At 41.8% G+C, this 18,837-nt stretch overlaps 1 protein-coding gene across 2 annotated transcripts; it reads right to left on the reverse strand.

Moving 5' to 3' along the window:
* Window positions 1–6,418: 6,418 nt before the first annotated feature.
* ECHID (enoyl-CoA hydratase/isomerase D) lies at window positions 6,419–10,301 on the reverse strand. Of its 2 annotated transcripts, XM_087334315.1 has the most exons (9): window positions 9,767–10,301; window positions 9,533–9,655; window positions 9,098–9,203; window positions 8,896–8,930; window positions 8,110–8,208; window positions 7,948–7,995; window positions 7,222–7,317; window positions 7,007–7,129; window positions 6,419–6,860 (listed from the first exon to the last, which is right to left on the reverse strand). In XM_087334315.1, the coding sequence occupies exons 1-9, from the start codon at window positions 10,175–10,177 to the stop codon at window positions 6,744–6,746; spliced, it is 1,158 nt and encodes a 385-aa protein (XP_087190441.1). In that variant the 5' UTR covers window positions 10,178–10,301; the 3' UTR covers window positions 6,419–6,743. The 2 variants fall into 2 exon arrangements, with proteins under 2 accessions (XP_087190441.1, XP_087190442.1); XM_087334316.1 differs by lacking the exon at window positions 8,896–8,930 and having other exon boundaries at window positions 9,102–9,203; window positions 9,767–10,298.
* Between the last annotated feature and the right edge of the window lie 8,536 nt (window positions 10,302–18,837).

Raw genomic sequence — 18,837 nt, forward strand, 5'->3', positions numbered from 1 at the left:
ACGAATGCTATTGGTTTACCATCTTGATACAAGACAGCACCTATAGCATAATCGCTTGCGTCGGTTTCAACCTCAAAAGGTTTTGAAGGATCGGGTAAAAGAAGTGAAGGAGCCTTGCATACCAAGTCCTTGAGTTCCTTAAAGGCGAGGTCTAGTGTAGCATTCCACACAATAGGTTTTGTAGACTTACGCGTTTGACCTTTTAGAAGATCAGTAAACGGCGTCGTCAATTGTGAGTAATTACGAAGAGATTTTCGCAAAAATCCGACAAAACCAAGGAATGATCGAACTTCTCGAATATTCCGAAGAGTGGGCCAAAGCTTGATTTTCTCGATGCGAGAAGGATCAATTTCAACTCCTCGTTCGGTTATGAGATGTCCAAGATAAGTAATTGATTTCTTGAAGAACTCACATTTTGAGATCTTCGCGTAAAATTGTTTGTCACGCAATATTTGTAAAACAAAGCGGACATGTCTAGCATGTTCTTGTAATGTACGGCTATAAACTAAAATATCATCTAAGAAGATAACGACAAATTTTCCAAGTTGTTCTCGGAAAATGTCATTCATTTCTTGTTGAAATGTAGCCGGAGCATTGGTCAAACCAAAAGGCATAACCAAAAACTCATAATGGCCGTAGCGCGTACGAAATGCTGTTTTAGGAACATCGTCCTCACTTATTCGTATTTGATGGTAGCCAGTACGGAGATCAAGTTTCGTAAAATACCGAGCTCCCTGGAGACGGTCAATTAGATCGTCAGCCCGGGGCAATGGGTACGAATTCTTGATCGTCACTTTATTCAAGCGTCGGTAATTAATACACATACGCCATGTGCCCTCTTTCTTTTTAACCAAGAGAACTGGTGCACCCCATGGAGATTTACTATAACGTATATAACCCATTCGTAAATAGTCCTTAAGTTGCTTAGCTACCTCATCCTCTTCAGATCGACTTAGGCGATACGGAGGTATACTAATGGGTGCAATGCCAGGTACAATATCTATACGATGGTCTATATTACGTTTAGGAGGTAAACCATCGGGTAGTTCACTCGGAAAAACATCACGAAAATCGTTTACGATTTCATCAAGTTGTTTTTGTTCAAAATATGTTAATTGACCCGAGACATTATCGATATTGTAAACGTGAATGTCCGGATCAAGTACACAATAAAATAACGTAGAACAAGACAACTCGGATATTGATGGACACGAGGAAACAATCGAGAGGGATTGTTTTGTTACACATTGAATAAAATGCGTACAATCGTTGAGTACAAAAGAAATGGAATGGCGAACCCAATCAATAAATAAAGAAGAGCTTTTATTATAAAACCAGGGATAACCCAGTATTACATCGGTGGTACTAAGATTCATTACATGGAAGTCTACTTCCTCTATATAGGTATCAATAGAAATTCCTAAAGAATGAATCGCCCCGTTGATGTGTTGTACTCTTCCATCAGCCAAGTGCACCGTGTAGGTGTGATCACTTACGGTGGGTTGGATTCCCCATATCTGTACCAAACGATCATTCACAAAATTGTGTGAGCTTCCCGAATCAAATAAAAATTGTACGGGAGATCCATTGATATACCCGTTTGCACGTAGTAAATCATTGGGACCCAATACATAATGAGGGAAAGAACATTGACAATTACTCAAATGATGTGTATAGACCTGAAGGACATTAGGAATCTGACCTTTATGGTCTGTAGCTTTAGGTTTGGCGTCGTGCTCTTTTCGTTGGAGCTTACGACATTGCTCTTTTGTATGACCCTTCTTTTTGCAGAATACGCAAAAAGGATGTTGTCGCTTATAATCGCGATCCATGAATTCGTTGGGTGTCTTGCGTCTCCCAACGAATTGCGACTGCTTAGTCCCGGGCGCTTCGTTGGGTTTGTTATGGTCCTTCTTCGAAGTGCGTTGATAGCGAAGAACTATCTCAACGGCCTCTTCGAAGGATTTTGGATCCTTATCGTGCACTATCCAGTGATAGTCCGAATTGGGGATGCCATTGACAAAACAAGCTATTAACCAATTGTCCCCTTCTAGACCCGATTTTTGGATTTGGGTTCTAGCATGGTGGACATAGTCTTCTAGCGAGGAAAACTTCCTGCTAGAGAGGTTCATTAAAGCTTGTGCTGCCTCGGTTCGAGAGGGAGGTTGTAGAAATTGACCCTTGAAAACTGTGACAAAGTCTGTCCAGGTCTCGGGCAATCTCCCCAAAGTTCGGAGCCCACGCCACCAAGCGGCGGCCTTACCCCCTAGTTCTCGGCCGACATATGCAATCTTCGTACTATCTGGCGTGGGATAGAGCTCAAAATGAGACTCCCATCGGCCCAGCCACGTGCAGATTGCTTCTTCGGTTCTTTCCTTTTTATCTCCCGTAAATGGCTTTACGACAAATGATGGTTCACCCTGACGCTCATCAGGTCTATTAATCTCATTTTGGAGACTAATGACTCGTGCCTCGAGAGCACTTTGAGATTGCCAGAAATAATCATTCAATGGCTCAGAATAACGACCCGATGCCCTCCGCTCAAGCGGAAAGACCTCAAGGAAATCCTCCTGGGACAATGTCCATTGAGGCGTATATTTTACAAGTACAACATTTCCTTAGTTCAACCGCGCAACAGTAAACGGCGTCGTCAATTGTGAGTAATTACGAAGAGATTTTCGCAAAAATCCGACAAAACCAAGGAATGATCGAACTTCTCGAATATTCCGAAGAGTGGGCCAAAGCTTGATTTTCTCGATGCGAGAAGGATCAATTTCAACTCCTCGTTCGGTTATGAGATGTCCAAGATAAGTAATTGATTTCTTGAAGAACTCACATTTTGAGATCTTCGCGTAAAATTGTTTGTCACGCAATATTTGTAAAACAAAGCGGACATGTCTAGCATGTTCTTGTAATGTACGGCTATAAACTAAAATATCATCTAAGAAGATAACGACAAATTTTCCAAGTTGTTCTCGGAAAATGTCATTCATTTCTTGTTGAAATGTAGCCGGAGCATTGGTCAAACCAAAAGGCATAACCAAAAACTCATAATGGCCGTAGCGCGTACGAAATGCTGTTTTAGGAACATCGTCCTCACTTATTCGTATTTGATGGTAGCCAGTACGGAGATCAAGTTTCGTAAAATACCGAGCTCCCTGGAGACGGTCAATTAGATCGTCAGCCCGGGGCAATGGGTACGAATTCTTGATCGTCACTTTATTCAAGCGTCGGTAATTAATACACATACGCCATGTGCCCTCTTTCTTTTTAACCAAGAGAACTGGTGCACCCCATGGAGATTTACTATAACGTATATAACCCATTCGTAAATAGTCCTTAAGTTGCTTAGCTACCTCATCCTCTTCAGATCGACTTAGGCGATACGGAGGTATACTAATGGGTGCAATGCCAGGTACAATATCTATACGATGGTCTATATTACGTTTAGGAGGTAAACCATCGGGTAGTTCACTCGGAAAAACATCACGAAAATCGTTTACGATTTCATCAAGTTGTTTTTGTTCAAAATATGTTAATTGACCCGAGACATTATCGATATTGTAAACGTGAATGTCCGGATCAAGTACACAATAAAATAACGTAGAACAAGACAACTCGGATATTGATGGACACGAGGAAACAATCGAGAGGGATTGTTTTGTTACACATTGAATAAAATGCGTACAATCGTTGAGTACAAAAGAAATGGAATTATTTGCGGTTATACATGCGCTCAAAACATGGCGCCATTATCTTTATGGAAATCGCTTTGTGGTAACTACGGACCACGAGTCCTTGAAATATTTTTGTGACCAACAAGACCTGAAAGGTCGTAAGGCACGATGGGCTGATCTCATCCAGGACTTTGATTTTTCCATACGATATCGTAAAGGTTCCATGAATACTGTCGCTGATGCACTAAGTCGCATCCGTGAAGTTAACATGCTTAGCTTCACTGAAATAACATCAGATCTTTATGATCACCTTCGAGGAAAGTATCCTGATGACAATTATTTTGCAAAATACTGGGCAAGAGTCGAGTCTGGAACAGACACCACCACACCCTCGAAGGAATACTTCCACATTGCTAACGGTCTGCTCTACCGTAATGGGAAGGTTTGTGTTCCAGATTTACCTGAGGTCAAAAAGAGAATTCTTTTTGAATGCCATGATGCACCCTCAGCAAGGCACCCTGGAATACATCGTACACTCGTTCTCATCTCCACTCAATTTTATTGGCCTAAGATGCGTCCTGACATACATAGCTATGTGACTAAATGTCACCAATGTCAGGTTAACAAAGCCGAGCGACTTAAAGCCGCAGGACTTTTACATCCCTTGGACATTCCCAATAATAAGTGGGAAAGTATATCCATGGATTTTATTGTTAGCCTTCCTCGCACCCAAAAAGGTCATGATGCCATATGGGTTGTGGTTGACAGACTAACTAAAATGGCCAGATTTATTGCTACTAAAACCACGGTAACAGCTCCTGAATTGGCTTACCAATTCGTTGATGAGTTATTTCGTTTTTACGGGTTACCGATGGATATCGTGAGTGACCGAGATCCGAAGTTTACTAGTGACTTCTGGACGCAAGTCTTTAAGAAGTTAGAAACTACGTTGAGCATGAGCTCCACGGATCATCCTCAATCCGATGGACAGACAGAACGAGTAAATCAAATTATTGAGGACATGCTTCGAGCATACGTTGGTGCAAAACCAACAAAATGGGAACGTTACCTCCCAATTTTGGAGTTTGCTTATAACAGCTCCAAGCATACGTCGACGGGATATAGTCCTTTTATGTTGATGTATGGATTTCAGCCACGAGCCCCGATTGATGTTAATATACATCATGATGAGTTGCGAAGTACGCAAAACTTTCTTCGGGATATGCAAGATATGTTGCATATTGCACGGGATAATATAAAAACAGCTCAAGATAGAGCGCGTTTTTATGCCGATCATCACAGGCAACCTCGTGTATTCAGCCCTGGACAGAAGGTATTTTTACGTGTACCTCACAATTCTAAGACATTGTCTACGGGTAAGTGCGCTAAGTTAGCCCCACGGTTTTGTGGACCTTTTACAGTCCTCAAACGCATTGGATCATCAGCCTATCGTCTCGCTCTTCCCGATGGTGTTGGAATCCATCCAGTCTTTCATGTAAGTCGTCTAAAAGAACTTCTAGGTTCTGGCGACAATACAGTTACAACTGAAACTCTGGTTACTTCTGAAGATTTATCTTCTAAACCACATGTACCAGAAAGAATTCTCGATGTTAAAACAAAAAAATTACGTGCTAAGGAAATCCGAGAATTTAAAATAAAATGGATGGATAAATCAATCAAAGATGCCACATGGGAATGCGAAACGACTCTCAGAACTAAATTCCCTAACTTTCCATTGCAAGAGTGCAATGTTTTAAAGAGGGGGAGTATGTTACGGGCATGACCATATAATATCCCGTGGTGAGAATTGTCGTAGTATTCTATACACGTGGATAAGTGTGAGGGTTAAACAAAGAGTCTAAAGAAGGGGAGGATTACTTTTAATCCTCGGGATTGAGACAACCCATGAGGCCAAGTGTGAACATGGCTGGGGGCCTTGAGAATTACTATAAATAAGAGGCCTAGCTACCCTCATTTGGGCATGCATTGACTACGTCGAGACTCTGTCCGTGAGTGGAACGACTCTTGTAGCAAGCGCGCTATCATCCAGGTACGACTCGACGCCAAGGCGGTGGTATGGGACGCCGATCGAGGCTCGAGTCCGTCTCGATCCCTTCGCTCGGGGGTGGTCGGGTGGATCGACACCCTTCTTTCTCTCTTTTCTCTCTATTCTTTCTAGATCTATCATTGATATATCCTTATTTTATGCTTACTTTAGTACCTAATCTCTAATATTTGCTCTCCTTCTTTCTCTCTTTTCTCTCTATTCTTTCTAGATCTATCATTGATATATCCTTATTTTATGCTTACTTTAGTACCTAATCTCTAATACCTATGATGGATAAAGTTGGCTAAGATGTTTGAATCTATTAGTCCAAGTATCAAACGTGCTGTGGACAAGATTAAAAGCTACACATAAAATCAATGACATAAAAACTCATTTGATGGCTATTGTTCAAACTTATTTATGGTTGTAAGCTGAACAATGAAAGAGATGGGTGTGACTTCATCTGTCATGTTCTTGGTGCCCTGTTTCTTGTCTTCTATTTTGACAAGATTTGAACTGTCAAGAATGGATTCGAGGAAAGGAATTTCCATTTCCATTTCCATTTTCAATCCCCATTTCCTATTTTGTTGAATCCTATGCACTAGAAACTTTAGAAGGATAAACACCAACACACCTCCAATATATGTAATGATGCCTGATTCCGAATCTAAAGCAAATATACGGATTCTTAAGGTTCACCTGAAAACTTTAGGTGGTTATTATTTTCTAAAACAAATTACAAACTTGAAGCATTACGAATTACAAATTATCCACGGACTTCCGCAATTTTCCAGATTTCATAATGGTACCTCAACAAATCCACTAGGACTAATAGGACTGTCTGAAACTTTGTCAGCACAGCCGCCTATTAAATAAATTACAAAATTTGAAGCTGTCACCCTGGATTCTCACAATTTTCATGCCTACAAATAATCAGATGAATTTGAAATCTGCTACCATGCGGGAAGACTTTGAGCCCAATCATAACTAAGAACAAAACAAATCAGAGAAATAGGAATTCAGGGAAGCCTCGGAAACTTGGTGAAGTCTGGTTGGCGTCGTTCTAGGAATGCATTCTTCCCCTCTGCGGCTTCTTCCGAGTTGTAGAAAAGCAAAGTTGCATTTCCAGAGAGCTCCTGTTAAACAGTGGTAAAGGTTGGCAGGTAATGGAATTGCACATAATCATAAATAAATCATGATCCTGTGAAGTAACTATTTTACTACACATTTGAGTGGAAGGATGGATCATTTCCAAAGCTGTGCAGAAAGAAACACCTCTTACCTGAAGTCCTGCATGTCCGTCATCCACGGCATTCAATGCAGATTTAAGTATTCGAACTGCAGTTGGACTATTTCTTAAGATCTCCCTACACCATTTAACAGTTTCCTCCTCTAGCTTTGAGACCTGCAAACATCAAGATTTCATGCTTAAGAATATGTAAGCCTCTCGATGGCTTGCGTATTACTTTTCATTGACCGAACATATCTTGTTCATACTGGAACCACTGTATTGATTAGCCCCATGTTGAGTGCCTCCTCAGCTGTGTAAAACCGTGCCAGAAACCACATTTCACGAGCCTTCTTTGGTCCAACCTGTCATAAGACTGGAAATTACTCATACCACTAGAAAATCCTAATTTCTAAACAACCAAAAAACTGCAGACAAGTATGTTGATTGCATACCTTCCAATGCATGCACACAAAGAAACATGTGTATTATCATGTGTCTATATTCTTTATATTATTATAAGATACCCACCTTCCAAGTATGATGTTCAAAGATCCAAAACTCCATCGGATGGAATAAACTGGTTTAATTTACTATATGCTATAGAGGTAAGTAAGGGTTCTAGAATTTCAATTTAAGAAAAGCTAGGAAATGTTTTGGTGCAAGAACCAGTCAGAAATCATAGAATAGCAATCTTGAAGTGGTAGGATATAGTGTCTCCTGTGTTTCTTATATAATGGGACTTCCCATAATGAAAAGTATTGACATGCCTTCACATGATCAAGCCTTCAACAAATAAATTCCAGATGTATGTTTTCTAAAAACATAACAATATTATTCTCCATCCATTCTGGGTTGTGGGAATGTGCTTGCGCTACACATAATTCCGTCATGTCACTGATAACACTGCAAAATTTAGGGCATGGGCCCTTACCCACCCACACATGCAGATTGGGAGAGAGAAACAAGATTTGTGGAGCTAATCATTATCTCACCAGGCGAGCCATTATACTAGAACCATATCCTGCATCGAAGCTTCCAACCTTCACAAGAAAAGAGTACACAGGCCAGTTATATGGAGTAAATACTTTAGGAGCCTCATGATAAAACATTAGTGAATGGTATACACTTATCACAGATGATTGGTGGACTTTCACCTTAGGGCCTGTTTGTCCAAACACTGCGTTATCTGCAGCAATTGTGAGGTCACATACCATGTGAAGGACGTGGCCACCACCAACACAATATCCTGCAACCTACAGGACACCATTCTCAGCATACCAAAACAATTTCAAGATCTAAAATATAAGCTTGTGCTTAGAGATGCCTGCTATCACCAAAGTCTTAGAACTCGATCTTTTAGACAAGACTCTGTGTGCAACTAACTTCTATGTGATGTACTGCAAGATGAAATTGTGCAATTGATAATTACTTGCTCGCCCGCAAAATTGCAGAATTGTATCTCCAAATTATAAATGCATTTATGATGAAAGATAGCGAACTGGTTCAATTTTTCAGGACATTACTATGCAACAAAACGTGAATATTAAGCTATCTTTTCAAAAAATTAAAAGCACATGCAAATTATACTGGACCAATAAAACATTCATATTTAAAAGAAATGTTCTCTAAAAATTTTAATCCTTGAAATAGATTTGGCTTCTCAAAAAATTTGATTGAGCGCTAAGAAACAGTCATGAGACATAAAAGATGGTAAAGATAGAGGGCAGCCAAAGAATTCACATATCATATAGAATAAGTTTGCAGTTAAGATTTGAAACATCTTCTTCAGAAACTTTTTAAAATACAGTGTTCCAATCCTGAACTGTGGAAAACTAAATTAAAAAAAGGAATAAGGTATTCGCAGTAATCAGATAGCTCATAAGATTTATAACTTCGTTATGCTTCAAATAGAACAGCTGCAATGACAAAAATAACCATACCATGGCAATCACAGGCTTCGGAAGTCTTCGGATTTGTACCTGAGACACAAATTGTTTAGAAATCAGTCACTAGGAATTCATTAATCAAAAAAGAGAGAGCTCCTATCAATCCAATGAGACTTTAGATTCCCATCTTAGCCCTATATGTTCCAAATTTGGTCCTACAATCGAAACCAAACTAAATCATAAAGAAAGAAAAGAGGTACCTGAACATCAAGAATATTCAAGCGTCCAATGTTGTCAGTACCTACATATCCATGCTTTCCTCGAACTGCTTGATCACCCCCGCTGCAAAAGGCTTCTGTACCCTGGGATAATATAAGTCAAGAAGCTCAATCTGCACTATAAATCAACGCACGTGTATAATCTCTGCAAAATATGCATTATGTGTGTGGGCACACTGTGGCCCCATGGGAAATAAGATCAGTAGTTGTTGATAAGAAGGTCAATGAGGCAACCAGACAGAGGCATATAATCAGATTAAAAGGAGGAGCATTGTGTAGGCAGACATGTCATTCTATTGAAATCACATGGCCTATGAATAGTTTACAATGTGATGGAATTTATGTAGGGCTTACAACAGAACACAATTTATGTCTGGCTGATGAGGTATTTGTTGAGAGGATCATGTGCGTACCTTCCCAGTGAGGATGACGACGCCTACTTCAGTATCATCTCTTGCATGACAAAAAGCCCGCTGCAGCTCTGCAACAGTCTGCGGCCGAAAAGCGTTCCGCCTCTCGGGTCGGTTAATGGTAATCTGCAGCAGCACGATCAGAAGAAGATATATATAGGTAGCCTTGATGAACAAATGTGGTTGCAAAAGGAGAATGAAAGAAGAAGCAGAACACACACACACAGAGAGACAGACCTTGACGATGCCTTCGTTCACTGCTTTTTCGTAGAGAAGGTCCTGAAGGTCAGGCCCAGGAAGGCGGCAAGGTTGCCAAGAAACGGGATTGGAAAGGACATCTCCATGGATTCTCTGGTAACTAGATGGATTGCTTCGAAGATCGGGGGGGTTCAGAGACGAATCAGAAGGGGACGGCAAGGAAGCAGAGGAAGAAGAAGAAGTGTGAGCTGGGCGCAGAAGGAGGAGGTCAGGGAGCAGGGGCGGCGGCGATGAGAGGAGGTGTCGCCCGATCACATCCATGCGATGGGAAGCCTTGGAAGAGAAGCTCCTGCTCCTGCTCCTACTTCTGCTGCTCTCTCCTGCACCTCCTCTATCTCCATATCCATATCCATCTCCATCTCCATATCCATATCCATCTCCCTTATCCATTTCTACTCAGCTAATTCCCCAGTTCGCCTCTGTGTCTGTGTCTGTGGTCTGCTCAGTGTAACAAGCAGTAACTGTTCAGCCTGCCTGCACCTGCACCTGCATCTTCATCTTCATCTTCATCTTCCTCACCATGACCATCACCATACCATCTTCATCATCCTCACCATACAATCAATACCCATCATCATCATCATCATCACCACCATACCATTATCATTATCACCATCCATAGCAGAAGTTCTTCCAATGGGATTTTGTTTTTTTGTGTTCTTTTTTTTCTTTTTTTTCTTTTTGGAGTTGGAGTGTCACAAGTTAGCTACCAAATATCTGCTATGTCAAGGAGAAGATGTGCAATGGGTGATTTTTAAAGAGAAGCCTTTTCTTGTTTTGTTTGGTTGTGCGCTTCTTTCGTTTCTTCGAGTGTTGTGTGACGTGAGCGTGATGACGTTATGTGGCCCAGACGACGGGCTCGTGCATTTGGGAGGCTGAGTTGGAGAACTTGACGGTGATGATCATCGAGTAGGGAATCACGTTCCAAACAATGGGCCGCCGAAGTTCAGACGATTACAGTCAACAAGCCTCAAGATGCGAATTTGTGTTGTGTGTTACATGTTGAAGCAAAAAAAACTACACTGAATCAAGTTCGGACGATTATAGTCAACAAGCCTCAATATGCAGATTCGTGTTGGGTGTTACATGTTGAAGCAAAACAACTACACTGAATCGCAACAACGAATAAGAAGAAAAACGAATTTGTATTATGAACAAGAAGGGACAAGATTTTACAATGATTTGTTGAAGTCTAGTGTTGAACCATAACAGTTCTAATAGAAAAATACCTTCTCTATAGATAGTACACAATGATGTTTTGCATGGTGGCCACTTATTCATGCATGGCCATAGGTTGGTGATAGTGCTTGCACACCATTAACAAGCATAAGCGTAACATATGAGCGAATAATACCCCAGTAGTTGAGCTTTAGATGTGTAAGGAGGGTGTCATAGGCTCAAAATCTCCAAAAAAGTAGTTTCGGCTCTTTAATTCCCTTACCATAACCCCAAATCGCACATTGATGTAGTGCAAGGATACATGCATATATTTGCCAAGAAATACCCCTTGAAAACAACGTTAAAGTGTATTTGTTATTGGGTGTTTCTCACATATTGACAACACATCATGATGTATTTGATCTCTCTTTATATGCATAATATGGCAGTCTAAAAACCTTCTATATAGATGAATGAGATAACATGGTTTAAGACCATGTGATTGTAACATTCATCTATATAGATATGTGTGTAACATAATCTGTGATATATGTCCTCGTAACAAATGAATTTTGTTTTCCCATCGTTCGTGTCCCGGTCGTGCGGATTGGCCAACTCCTTTGATTCACTCCCTTAGGCTAGCCAATTGCAAAGTAGGTTTACCCTAGATTGAAAATTTTTGTTTTTTCCAAAAACGACTAAATAACATTGCAATGATCAAACATAGGATACATGAGCTATGAAATCTATTTGGTCATGCCAAAAGATGCACAAATGGGAAACGAGGATTAATATGTGTGTTATGCTCTATTTTATAGAGCTTGGTATGCGAGACGCATATACTTGGAAATCACGTGTGAAAATAAATAAACAAATATATTTTTCTAAAAATATTCTGTGTATCATTTCTCGAAAAATAAAATCTTCCCCATATACATGTGTAAAATGATCATAACCGAAATAAACGCCCCCAAACATGTGAATGGTGGGGATTGTAGCTTTAGGTATGGATATATAGCCCATTGTCAAAAGCACTAATGTGAGCTATGAATAGACACGTATGTAGATCATATCCCAATGAGGAAAAGCACTAATGTGCATTAGGAAGATCTATATACATATGTCATGATCAAATTCGACTAGAAAAAAGCACACTCAACCAGTGTTAGGCAAAGCCCTAGGAACAATGTCAGCATTCTGATTACATTAGGACTTTTGTCGACCAATGTAGGGGATAACTGGAAGTAATTCTGGCCAGGTTTTCCTAAAATTCAAAATCTAGCCGGTTCATATTTTTTTGAAGTGACTATTTATGTAATTTTGTAAAAAAAAGGTAAAAGAAATTGTTTTTTGCTTGCCCCATCAAACTCACAAGTCTTTGAATCCCTCTCTCCCCTTTTTTCCCTTCTTTTCTCTCTTTTTCTATGTGTTTGACATATTTGTGTGTCGAGATTCCTTCTACTCGTTGTTGCATGCTCACTGATTACAACATCTCCTGCTCACTGCTTGCTCTACAATTTGTCTCTTGCCTTTCTCTATTTCACTCACCAGTCACCCCTCTAAGGTCTTCCATTTTAGGTTATTTAATAGTGTGTGCATGGGTCCCCGGTCAATATGAGTATAACTTATTGGTGGTAGTAAATGCATAGAAATCTATGTGGATCCAATGTTTTAATGTTACACAGGATGTATGTGATGATATTCTCTAATCACACTATCGAGAACTAGATGGATAAAAATATTCAAACAATGGCCTTAAAGGCAACATTGGTACACATGCCAACTAACTCAACAAGGTATTGGAGTTTTCCATGACTATCGATTGTAGTTATCAAATAAGATTTATGACATGATGAATAAATGACCTTATTTGATTATACATACATCAACATCACAAGATGATGTCTAAAATGGTTTAAGAGAAAGCTCAATTGCATTAAAGTTATATGATGGAGACCATTAGGTTATGCACTCTGCTCCAAAGGTCAAGCCTTGTATTATGGAGAGTTAGGATTGTGAACGAATCAAAATTTCCATTCGTGCTTTTGATTCCTTCCATATTTCTTCTTTCTGTACAAGCATAAGTGTATAGGCCTACCATGCCTATCAATTTAATGTTGTTTTCTCGACCCAGGGTTAGTGGTAGCATATATATACACTTTTGGATCCATAATTCTGCAATTTATTGATTTGGTATGCGATCATTTTTTTAAAAAAAAATTCAAGACGTTCCAATTCACATTAACAGTTGTTCTAGTTGACATTAGCCCAACTATCTACACGAGTATATGTGTACATTTATCGCCTATTTGATCAAAACGAAAAACACATATCATATAGCTTTAAAGCGATGGAAATACATATCATGTGAGCTTTTAGACAAATATCTAATGTATAAAAAAACAAGCTCCCTTTAAAAAAATCTCTATATACGTATACATACAATATTGTCATATATAGAAAAACAATCACTCCATATATGTGAATAGTAGAAGCCATATATTTAACACATGATATTTATCCCCATATCCCACTAAAAAAGAACACATCTATATACAATTGTAGTTGTCATGAAATCGGAAACCCAAAGCTAGGTTCGTATAGAACACTTATGACCATGGTGGCGATACACACGATGAGGCGCCATCGAAGCCGCTCCAATGTTGCCGCCCTTTATAAACCGATAGGGAAACGACTATGTAACCAATGGACCACCCGTTATAGCCGGTAGAGATGTGGATATGTAGCTACGTAGTAGAGCCACCCGCCCACCCTTTTGTAGCCCATGAGCGATGCTACCTAGTATATATAGCCCGTCATGAGTCTGCTGCCATGAGTGCTTGCTAGGGTTCTTTTTTTATCTGGTTTGTATTTTTGTTAAATTTACGTTTGTGCTCTTTGCCCGAAAAAATTCCGGCCATGTTGTCAAGGTCCTCTACACGAGCACAAACTTGCATCCAATTGTTGAAGCCGAATTCAAAAAGGCAACTAGTGTAACCCAGGAGGTAAAAACGGAACATCAATACAAAAAACGCAACAATATTAGTGTGCTTGAAGCACATCCAGAAATACAACCACACCAAATATATGCACTAATAGCACACAACACACAAGGAACCCAAATTTGCGCACTTGAACACACATGTAAAACACATAGTTGGGATAGATAATCAAAGAAAATCCACGCAACAAGTGCTTCTTTACCTTGCAAACAACAGAATTGGGAGGGACATAAAGTCGTTCATCAAACTCGCCCCTTCTTCATCTAGTTCATCACGAAGGTGTTCAACGGTGCTTTGGCCAGTGCAAAAGGACCCTAGAAGTCATTTTGGCAACATCTTTGAAGGGTGTGGAGTTGACTGATCAATTCCCGTTCCGATTGCCACAAACTCTACTAGATAATGAGAAAGAAGAGAAGAATCTATTTTTTTCATAAATACCGAAGTTCATGCTCCACTCGTTCCCGGATTGAGAGGTCATATTGTGAACACTAATAAGTGTGAACATTAAGTAATTATTTACTAATTAATAAAGACAACTCTTGGAGTTGCTGTTGAGAATCAAGCTCAACTTGGTCTAGTGTGTGAACTCACCTTGAGAGTGAATAGACACTCCAACGGTCAAGAGTCACCAATATGTCACCACTTTGTATTCTAGCATTTAGTATGAGTCATATAATCATATTCTATGACACAACTTATGAGCTTTCACATTCCCCATGCTCCATGAGTCTTGTAGTTAATGAAGAGAGAGGGTGACTATATAAAGCACCCTCCTCCCACCTTGTATAATGTTGAGTCTTTCTCCTTTGTGAATATACTTTACCTTGCGTATTCTCTATGTCTTACTCCTTGTCTCTCTCTTTCACTCTCTCTCTCTCATACACACACACACAGTTCATATCTATTCCGTTGCACAAAATCCATCTCGTGATTCTTTACATGGTATCAGAGCGACTTGGTAGCTTGATCTAGCCCATCCTCGTGCGTTATGTCCTACGCTGACGACCAAGAACCGGAGCATCGCTATCGTAGCTTAGCTTCGCTACATAGCTTGCATTTGAAGAGAGAAGAAGAAGAAGAAGAAGAAGAATCAACATAATGAATACTCAAATGGGGAGCGCTCTCCCTACCGAGAAGTTGGATCGAAACAACTTCGCATCTTGGGAGTACAAGATGCACCAATACCTTGTCAGACAAGGCTATTGGAGTTACATCAAAGGAGAGCACGAAGACCAACCCGTCGAAACGGCTCCCGAATACGCAACATGGGAGCAAGCCGCAAGCCGCGTGATGTATTGCTTGGCGACATGTGTTCACGATCACATGCTCGACTACATTCGCGAAGCCAAGACGCCGAAGGAGGCATGGGAAAATCTACGAAAGATTTTCGTGGCAAACACAACCGCAAGAAGGCTTCAACTCCGCCAAGAGTTGAACAACATTCAACAAAGGGGCATGTCCATCACGACATACACCTTGAAGATCAAGGAGCTTTGCAACTCGCTCGGCTCGATAAGCGTAAATATCGATGATGATGAGATGGTGCAAATATGCCTCAGCGGCCTCACACCACAGTTCGGCGCGATGCGAACCGCCGTTCTAGCAAGGGAGAAATCTCCCTCCTTCTTCGAGCTCCAAATAATGTTATTGGTCAAAGAAAACCACGTGCGTACAAGGAGCAATGAGTCGGAAGGCCACATGCTCTACACGCACTCGAACGGAGGAAGAGGACACGAACAAGCAAGAGGCTGATTCGGCCAAGGACAAGGTGGAGAAGGTCCGACCTACGACAACAACTCCCAATTTCGGCTGCAAAACGGAAGCCAACGAGGAACCTTCGCAAGAAGGGGGAGCTTCCACTCCGGCCCGAGACGTCAAAACGCAAACGAATGCGGATATTGCGGAAAGCTCGGCCACCACGAAGAAGAGTGCCGAAAGAAGATGTGTGAATCGGCCTCCACAAGCCGACAACTCACGAATTACGCGCACAATTCCGACTACGAAGAGTATAACAGAATGTACGGGCACAACTCCGACTACGAAGATCATGGCGGAATGTATGCACACAACTCCGACCGTGGCGGAATGTTCATGATGAAACATAGAGCAAACTCTATGTCGGCCTCTACCTCAACTAGTGCCCTCAATCCGGAGGATGTATGGTTTGTTGACTCCGGAGCCTCAAACCATATGACATCTCATAGAGAATGCTTTCTCGAACTTCGAGAGCCGAAGCGACCCGGTTATGTCGAAACTAGAGATGACACTACGCACCCGATTCGGCACATCGGCAATGTTCCGTTCGGCGAAAGAGGTAAGCAAACATACATTAAAAATGTCTTGCATGTTCCCACCATCACAAAGAATTTGGTCTCAGTCGGCCAAATGGTTGAGCAAGGGATGCAAGTATGATTCGACCAAGAAGGGTGCTTCATCGAAAAAGAGGGTCGAATCATCGTGCACGGAAGAAGAGAGGGTCGGATGTTCATTCTCGATTCACACGAGATGAAATCCGCCATGTTCGCAAAAAGCACGAAAGCCGATTCCGACATAGAGCTATGGCACAAGCGAATCGGCCACATCAATCTCAACAAACTCAAAGCAATGAAATCGAAAGGAGTCGTCATCGGACTCCCGACATTCAAAGAGAAGGAGATTGAAGGTGTATGCGAAGCGTGACAATTCGGCAAGCAACACCGACACCCATTCCCGAAAGAGCGAAACGTCAGCAAAGGTCTACTCGACGTAGTCCATTCCAACATATGGGGACCGGCACAGACGACTACATTCGGCGGATGCGAATATTACATGCTCTTCATCGACGACTTCTCCAGGCACACGTGGCTCTATCCGATGCGGCAAAATTTGGAAGTGTTCAGACACTTCCAAAAGTTTAAAAATGAAGTCGAAAAAGCCATTGGTCGTCATGTACGATGGCTTTGATCGGATGGCGGCAAGGAGTACTTCTCGGACGATTTCATGGTGTATCTCCAAAAGGAAGGAATTTGGCGAGAATTCACTTGCCGACACACTCCACAACAAAACGGAGTAGTTGAGCGCAAAAATCGGCACATCCTTGAAGTAGCGTGGGCCATGATGAACGAGAAGCATATGCCCAAGTCATATTGGGCTGAAGCTGCAAATACGGCCGTCTACCTAATGAACCGGTGCGCAACGTCTGAAGTGCACGAGGTCACTCCGCACGAAAAATACTTCGGAAAGAAGCCAGAGTTATTGTACACCCGGATATTCGGCGCGATAGCATACGTGCACATACCCGACGAAAAGCGGCAAAAGCTAGATCCAAAGTCGGAGAAATGTATCCTCATAGGATACTCACTCGAACAAAAGGGGTACAAATGCTACAACCCATCTACCCGAAAAGTTCGAGTAAGTCGAGACGTCGTGTTCGACGAATCCGCATCCTGGTACGCACCAGAGAAGATTCCGACTTCAACCCCGATCGACACGGAACCGGCTGAACAAGAGCAAGAAGGTGGTGATCGCCTCGAAGACATGTTCGAAGATAGCCCGATTACCACAAGGCTAAGTGGGCCACAAGAACCCCATAGCGATCAATGCACATCACGGCCTAGCCCGAAGATGGACAAAGGCAAGGTGAAAATGGCGGAATATGAAGACGATGAGTCGACTCACTCACTTGACAATGAGTTTGACGGTTTCGATGTACCACTCGAAGCTAAGAAAGCCCCCATCTTTGCAAATGAAAAGCTATGTCGCTCCACCTGTGAAAAGAATTCGGTCAGCCGATTCGGCTACAACGACTACATGGCATATCACTATGCCTTTATGATGAAGGTGGCGACAGTACGCGAGCCGGAAACATTTTCCGACACAGCCAAGGATCCGCGATGGATCGAAGCCATGAATGAGGAGATGTAGGCACTACGCAAGAACGAGATGTGGGATCTCGTTCCCACCTCACCACACAAAAAGGCGATCGGATGCAGATAGATTTACAAAGTGAAGTACAACGCTGACGGTTCCGTCAACCTCTACAAAGCGCAACTCGTAGTGAAAGGCTATGCACAAACGCACGGAGTTGACTACGAAGAGACCTTTTGCCCCGGTGGCAAAGATGACGACGGTATGAACCGTAATTGCGCTTGCCGCAACGAAAGGGTGGCACCTCCATCAAATGGACGTCAAGAATGCCTTTCTACAAGGCGAATTAGAAGAGGAGGTGTACATGATACAACCACCCGGCTTCAACTTGAGCACCCATCTGAAAGTTGTATGCCGACTTAAGAAGCCACTCTACGGCCTCAAGCAAGCACCGCGTGCTTGGCATTCGAAGATAACACAATATCTTCATCAAATCGGCTTCCGTATGTCAAAATCAGACAACTCCCTCTACATACGAAGCGATTCCGCAAGTCCAATCGTCATCATCTTATATGTGGATGACCTAGTCATTGGAGGTGAGCATCTCGTTGAAATCAATAAGATCAAATCTCTCCTTTCCGACAAGTTTGAGATGACGGACATGAAGGAGCTCCACTACTTCCTCGCCATCGAGGTAATTCGGACTCCGGCCAGAATCATGATCTCTCAACGGCACTACATCCTCAACTTGTTATACAAGTTCGGTATGGCTGAGTGCAAATCCACGGCAACCCCGCTCGATCGCAATCTCAAACTAGATGCGAACTCCAGCACCAAAGCGTGTGAGCCGACTCAGTATCGGTAACTCATCGGGAGTCTCATCTACCTCACGATCACTCGACCCGTTCTCAGTTATCCGGTCGGTCTCCTTAGTCAATTCATGCAAACACCGCGTGATACTCACTTGGATTGCGCTAAGCGAGTTCTACGATACGTGAGCGGCACAATGGATTGCGGCATCCTCTACAAGACCGTGATGCCAAT

This window comes from Azolla caroliniana, unplaced genomic scaffold (assembly GCF_043228905.1).
Source record: "Azolla caroliniana isolate FFs.n. ecotype wild unplaced genomic scaffold, voAzoCaro1.0.p SCAF_18, whole genome shotgun sequence".
Taxonomy (NCBI): domain Eukaryota; kingdom Viridiplantae; phylum Streptophyta; class Polypodiopsida; order Salviniales; family Salviniaceae; genus Azolla; species Azolla caroliniana.

Coding starts and splice junctions, on each gene's coding strand:
- ECHID (XM_087334315.1), bottom strand. CDS start 10,177: ATGGATAAGGGAGATGGATATGGATATGGAGATGGAGATGGATATGGA. Junction 9,204..9,532: donor TCGTCATCCTCACTGGGAAG/GTACGCACATGA, acceptor ATATTATCCCAG/GGTACAGAAGCCTTTTGCAG. Junction 8,931..9,097: donor TATTCTTGATGTTCAGGTAC/CTCTTTTCTTTC, acceptor TGTCTCAGGTAC/AAATCCGAAGACTTCCGAAG.